Source organism: Rhinopithecus bieti, unplaced genomic scaffold, assembly GCF_001698545.2.
Source record: "Rhinopithecus bieti isolate Rb0 unplaced genomic scaffold, ASM169854v2 scaffold_12155, whole genome shotgun sequence".
NCBI lineage: Eukaryota > Metazoa > Chordata > Mammalia > Primates > Cercopithecidae > Rhinopithecus > Rhinopithecus bieti.
Genome location: NW_016807423.1, coordinates 524,372 through 531,091, shown reverse-complemented (window position 1 = coordinate 531,091; position 6,720 = coordinate 524,372). Strand labels below are relative to the sequence as shown.

Sequence of the window (6,720 nt, the reverse complement as noted above, 5' to 3'; positions counted from 1 at the left end):
TGGGGCAACCAGCAGCCCTTTGGGGCTGCTCTATCTATGGAACATCCATTCTTTTATTCTTTTACTTTAATAAACTTGCTCTCACTTTGCATTGCGTACTCGCCCTGAATTCTTTCTTGTGAGAGATCCAAGAACCCTCTCTCTGGTAACAATGTCTGTAATCCCAGCCAATCTCCCTGCTTTTTGATCTCCCTGCCTCACTCCTACCCACCCTGATAATTGGCTGTTGAATGATCATTTAAAAACACAGTTTCTGATCATGTCCCTCCTCTCCACTGGATCCAGTGATGTCAAATGTTGTGGGGCCTAACGCTTCCAGAATTTGAGAAGCCATAGTTAAAAAAAATATATATATATACAAAACTTGGCCGGACACTGTGGCTTACGCCTGTAATCCCAGCACTTTGGGAGGCCAAGGCAGGTGGATCACTTGAGGTCAGGAGTTCGGGACCAGCCTGGCCAACATGGTGAAACCCCGTCTCTACTAAAAATACACAAATTAGCGGGTGTGGTGGTGCGCACCTGTAATCCCAGCTCCTTGGGAGGCTGAAGCAGGAGAATCGCTTGAACCCAGGAGGCGAGGGTTGCAGAGAGCTGTGATCGTGCTACTGCACTCCAGCCTGGGCGACAGAGGGAGACTCCCTCTCAAGAAAAAAAATAATAATAATACAAATTAGGTACAGGTCCTTGAAAGGGGGCGTGCAAATGATAGGTCCTGAAACTTAAGCTTCATTCATTTCACTGCAAATCTGCTTCTGCCTACAAGTGTGGTCTCATTTTCCTCTACCTAAGGACTTCCTCCATGCAATTTCGGCCTAGGAGTCCCTTCCCTTCCCTTTTCGCCTAGCTAACTCTTTCGGTACTCAACCACCAGCTCCTAATCCTCCCTGATCCCCCAAGTGGGCTAGGGGCTTCTTTGGAGTCCCTCGCACTGCTCCAAGCATCCAGGAAGAGTCATCACTCCGGGTGCCAGGTTGCTCTTTTTCCAGCAGCCTTCAGGGGATCCCTGGCGGGGCGGAGTCTGTAGAGGCGCGCGGAGTCCTGGGAGAACGTCGGATGTATTTCCTTCCCCCTTTTTCGCTAGTGTCCCGCCGGGTGGCGCTCACCAACTCCCCGGAACACGCGAGTCTCCCGCTGCGGTTCCGGTCGGAATTACCCAGTGGCGCACGCCGACATGGCTGCGCTGACACTGAGGGGTGTCCGGGAGCTGCTGAAGCGTGTGGACTTCGCGACGGTCCCGCGTAGACATCGACATAAGAAGAAATGGGTAAGGTCCGGCTGGGGGCGCAGGAGGGAAAAGTGAGGGTGGAAGGTTCTCCAGTCCTTCCATTTCCCGGCCCTCGAGAACGCCTACGCGTCTTTCCTATGTACTTATCTGAGCATCCGGAGGCACCTCCCTCTCACGTCTGTTCCGTCACCGCCTCTGTCCTCACTCTTGCTGTCCCGAGCGTTCGTTTCTTCCACTTGTTACGTCTGCAGTCTCCTGACTCCGCCCCTCTAAGTTGCGTCATCACCTTCGCCTTCATTCTTTTAGTGATGTCAGGGTCTCTTGTTCCTCAGCTGTGTCCCCATACCTTTCTGCCCCCCACTACCCCTTTTACTTCCCTCCCTCCCCTCCCCTTTTCCCTTGCCCATTCTTCCCCCCCGCCCCGACTTCTCCTCCTTTCCTCATTGATTTTTCCAGTCCGGTCACCCTCACCCCTCGGAAAATACCATAGCGACCTTCCCTGCACTCCTGGGTCTCCGCCGCCTTGCAGGAAAGGATTCAGCCCCTTCCTCAACCTGGAACTGCCTCTGGCGACGGGGAAAGGTTACAGCGACCACCCTGCCCATACTGCCGGCCCAAACCCTGGCAAAAGGTGCAACAAATCCTCTCATCCTCTGGAATCTCCCTGCTTCTCCAGAGACCCTTTTTCTTGCCTCCCTGGAAGCCCTGGAATTTCTTCTATGACTGGCACGACCCCCTACCCACCCCAGCCGATTCCCTCGCGGCCTCCACCATCTCTTCCACCCCCACAACCTTCCTCGCACTCAGGGAGATGTTCTTTTGAGTCCTCTTCCCCACTCCTGGAAAGGACCTACTGCCGCGAGCCCTGCTACTCGGGTTCCCCACTCTCCAGCCCTTATTTTGAGCAGTTCAGCATTCCGGGGTCACCCCCTCTCTGTCAGCGGACCCCTTATTGCAGCTGGATGAATCCCTCGAGAATGCGGCGTGCCTGTCTTCAAGGCGCGTACTTTGACCAGCGCACTAATCTCTGTTACTCCAGCAGATGCCCTTCAGCTTTTGGAACCAGCCCGGCAACCTCCTTTCCCCTTGCTCATCAGTCCCCGGGAACGAGCCCAGTGACCTCCCCTCAGCTCACTCGTGTACCCTTGGAAACTGGACCCATGATTTCGCCTCCTCCTACACATAGGACCCCGGGAACTTGCCTCACGATTTCACCTCCTCTTGCTCGCCGGCCAGTGGAAACTAGTCCTATGGACTCCCCAACCCTTTCTCACAGAGTTTTGGAAACTGGGCTGATGATCTCTCTGCCCTCTCACTGGTCCTCAGGGAGAAGTTATAATGACCCCCTTCTCTCCCCAGCATCTTCCCCACCTACTGGCAGCTTTTACCATGGCAGCCTTAAGCCTCTAGACTCTTGTGAACCCAAACCACAGCTTGACCTGCCCCTTGAGAAAAATTGTTGTGGCTCCCCACTCTCTTCTCAGGCAGGTAGGCCTGGCTTTCCCAGGTCACCTCAGGAGGGCTCTTATCATTACTCCCATCTTTCTTCAGAGGCCTACATGCCTACCCCTGGGAGTCCTTGCTATGCCGTCCGCCTGCGCCCTGGGAGTACTGATTCTCCTTGGTCACCCCAGTCCCAGACTCCCAGGAAGGCTTGCTTTGAGTCCCTTCTCTCCTGGGAGCCAAGTGGGAACTCTTACCTCATCCTAACTCCGGGCACCACAATTCCTGGTCCCCCCTGTTCCCAGGAACTATCTCGTCCCCATGGTCCTCATTCTGTCCTTTCCTTCCCTTCACTGCTGGGCAACCAGTTTATATCTCCACCCCAGTCACTTCCCCGCAGAAGCTATAATGAACCCCCTCTTCCCACCCCAGTTTCCCCCCAGCCGAAGTCCCCTAAGTCCCCAGAGTTAAGACAGTCACGTACGCCCCACAAATGTCTCTCCCTAGTCAACACTCCCCAGCACACCCCTTCTAGCCAGCCCAAGCCCACTAAGGCCCGCACCTCTCCCTCACCTCCCTCCTGCCTCTCTGGTCCTTCTTGTATAGAGCCATACATCACAACTCCTTCAAATTCCAGCCCCAAAGAACTTCCCCCAGGGACTGCCTTACCGACTGTGGTCTGTAGAACCCTCAAAATGGTTGTCCCCACTTCTCTTCCCCTCTGCCTTCCTTGTGATCCTGTTTCGCCCAATAGTTATGCTCAGAGCAGCCCCCATGGGCCCTCCATAGGGCCCCCCTGCAATACCCATATATACTCTGTGGTTCCCTCCACCCCCCATCCCTGCCCACTGTCTGGCTCCCTCAGTCATTCGAAAGGCCCCCCTCCCATTGTGCCGCTGTGTGACACCTATAGCACTCCTAGGGGCCCACCCCAACCTCGTCGTCAGCCTGTGATGCCTCCTTGTTCTACCCATATCTATTCTTTTATCCCTTTGAGAACACCCTTTGATCCTCAAAGTTTACCCATTGTCCCCCGAGTCCGGGCCTACCCTGATACTGTCCCCTGTGGCCTCCATATCTACCCTGTGGCCTCTCAAGGCCCTTGCAAAGAGCCCCTGCAGATCCCCTACAGCTGCCCTTTGACTTCATCCAAGGATTCCAGCTGTAACACCAATCCCGGCTGTAGTTCGACTATTATTAGGGAATGCCAGAGTAGTGACAGTGAGAGCAGGAGTTCCCACCAAAGCCAAAGCCGGAGCCAAAGCAAGAGTCCCCATCATGACAGAAGTCAGAGCCGGAGGAAGAGCCATCATTTGAGCAGAAGTCCGAGCCAGAAAAGGAGTCCCTATCCTAGCAGAAGCTGGGGCCGGAGCAGTAGTCCTCAACAAAACACAAGTCAGGGCCAGAGTGAGAGTCCCCAGCTTAGCATAAATGAGCGCCAGGGTGAGAGTCCCCAAATTAGCAGAGGTCAGGGCAAGAGCAAGAGTCTATGATGGCAAAAGTCGGAACTGGAGCAAGAGTCCCCAACATAGCAAAGGTCAAGGCCAGAGCAAGAGTCCCAGCAAGGGCAAAAGTCACAGTCAGAGTGAGAGTCCTCACCATAACAAGAAATGAAGGCCAGAGCAAAAGTTCTGACCAGACCAAAAATCTAGGCCAGAGCAAGGCATAGATAGTAACAAGATTGCCAGCTATAACAAGCATCCCAGCTGCAGCAATCAGGACCAACTTGTGGACTCCTCATCTGAAGTCTTCATTTCTCTTGTACTCTGCCTCCTCGCTCTTGTCCTCTTGTCCCCTGCTACCCCCATAGCAGTCATCCTACAAGTCCCTGTTTTGGTTCACACCTCAAGATTCTGTGTGCCCTCCTTGTCCTACCTTTCTGGGGTCTGGGAACTCTCCCACCATGACCTTCAACCCTCTGATTCTAAGCATTATGGTGCTGGTCACTGCATGACGCTAGGTAAGTTACCCGCATCTCTTCATCACATTGAAACGTTATTTATTTATTTTTGTATCTTACTGAGCTATGAGTTGTAGTGCTCACATAAGCTAGAAGACATGAAAGTACTTTCTAAATAGGACTGTTCAGAAGAAAAGGGTCTTTTGCTTTTAAGTTCAAAGCTTCCCAGAGCCTCTATAGTTTCTCCTAATCTTCTGCAGGCTTTCCTCAAGAGTCCTCTCCTGATCTCCCATTCTTCTAAGTTCCTCTTACTCCAAGGTCTCCCTCCTTGATGACCCCCACACAGTACCATGAGAGTTACATCTTTATCAGACAACCCTAGGATGGGAAGGCCCACCCTCTGCTACTGTTCCCTCTCACACTTCTCTGGCAGGCAGGCAGGATGCAAAACCAGGAGTGGGCACTAGCTGGATCCAAGTTGCCCCTAGACTCTGAGGTGGGGTCAGGTAGTAGGGGGTAGAGGCAAGACTGGGAAAACCAATAAGCCTGTCTTCTCTCTTTTAGGCTGCCACAGAGCCCAAATTCCCTGCCGTTCGACTGGCTTTGCAGTATTTTGACATGACTTACAGTGTGCAGTTTGGAGATCTTTGGCCATCAATCCGTGTCAGTCTCCTCTCAGAGCAGAAGTATGGTGCACTGGTCAATAACTTTGCTGCCTGGGATCATGTAAATGCTAAGCTGGAGCAGCTGAGTGCCAAGGACTTTGTGAATAAAGCCATCTCCCACTGGGAACTGCAGTCTGAGGGTGGCGAATCTGCAGCCCCATCCCCTGCCTCCTGGGCCTGCAGTCCGAACCTTCGATGCTTCACTTTTGCCAGAGGGGATGTCAGTCGCTTCCCTCCTGCCAGGTAGGATCTGGAGCTGTGACAAGCAGTCCTGAGTGCCTGCTGGAAGTAGATATGATGAGACTCAGCATCTACTCTCTGTAATAAGGACCATGATATTGCTAATATTTATGGCATGTTTATACAGACTAGGCATTTTTTGAGGTGCTATATATATGTTATCTCTTTTTGTTCTGTCAACAGCCTTATGAAGTAGTTATTATTGCTCCTCTTTTACATTTGGGGAAACTGAGGTACACAGAAGTTAAGATTCTTACTTGCTTTAGGTCCCTCAGATGTTAAGTGATGTGGCTAATATTTAGACCCAGAACCTGCACTTTGAACCCACTCTGCTCTGTGCCTCTGGTAGAAAATAGTCACCTTTTACATGACCACTCACTGGGCCCTCTCAAGGTGAAATGTGTGTTATTCACAGCAGTCTTCTCATTTTGTCCTCACAGCCACCCATCAAAGTGAATAGGAAAAGTAACTTCATGGTAGCAAAGAGGTAATGGGACTTTCCTAGGAAATAGGGCTGGCATAGGGGCACAAACTTGGTATTAGACTGGGAAAAAGAAAGAACTTCCAGTTTTCTTGATTCAATCCTCATGTAGACGAAGTTGCTTGAGAAAAGACTGCGGAATCAAATGCTGAATTCTGCTTTAACAATTAAGGAGAGCTCAATGTTAGTTGTAGGGTATGGGAATCGATACCCTACAACTTTTTGAAAGACTTTATCGGACTTTCAAAAAGACTGATTTATTTTTTGAAAAGAATAAATTTTGAAAGACTGATTTATTTATTTAAAAATATTGACTGGGCGCGGTGGCTCACGCCTCTAATCCTAGCACTTTGGGAGGCCAAGGCGGGCAGATTGCCTGAGCTCAGGAGTTCGAGACCAGCCTGGGCAACACGGTGAAACCCTGTCTCTACTAAAATACAAAAAAATAGCTGGGTGGCTGGGCACAGTGGCTCATGCCTGTAATCCCAGAACTTTGGGAGGCCGAGGCGGGCGGATCACGAGATCAGGAGATCAAAACCATCCTGGCTAACACAGCGAAACCCTGTCTCTACTAAAAGTACAAAAAATTAGCCAGGCGTAGCAGCGTGCGCCTGTAGTCCCAGCTACTCGGGAGGCTGAGGCAGGAGAATGGCGTGAACCCGGGAGGTGGAGCTTGCAGTGAGCTGAGATCATGCCACTGCACTCCAGCCTGGGTGCCAAATTGAAATTTTGTTTCAAAAAAAAAAAAATTAGCTGGGTATGG

General features: G+C 51.6%; 1 protein-coding gene across 1 annotated transcript in view; it reads left to right on the top strand.

Annotated features, from left to right (window-relative positions):
• Window positions 1–626: 626 nt before the first annotated feature.
• Window positions 627–6,720, top strand: part of NSUN4 (NOP2/Sun RNA methyltransferase 4) — a 23,315-nt gene continuing 17,221 nt past the window's right edge. Inside the window, exons 1-3 of the mRNA XM_017881684.1 lie at window positions 627–1,267; window positions 5,136–5,479; window positions 5,892–5,941. Of these exons, the coding sequence (XP_017737173.1) occupies window positions 1,175–1,267; window positions 5,136–5,479; window positions 5,892–5,941 (487 nt within the window). The 5' untranslated portion in view covers window positions 627–1,174. The remainder of the gene's footprint in view (window positions 1,268–5,135; window positions 5,480–5,891; window positions 5,942–6,720) is intronic.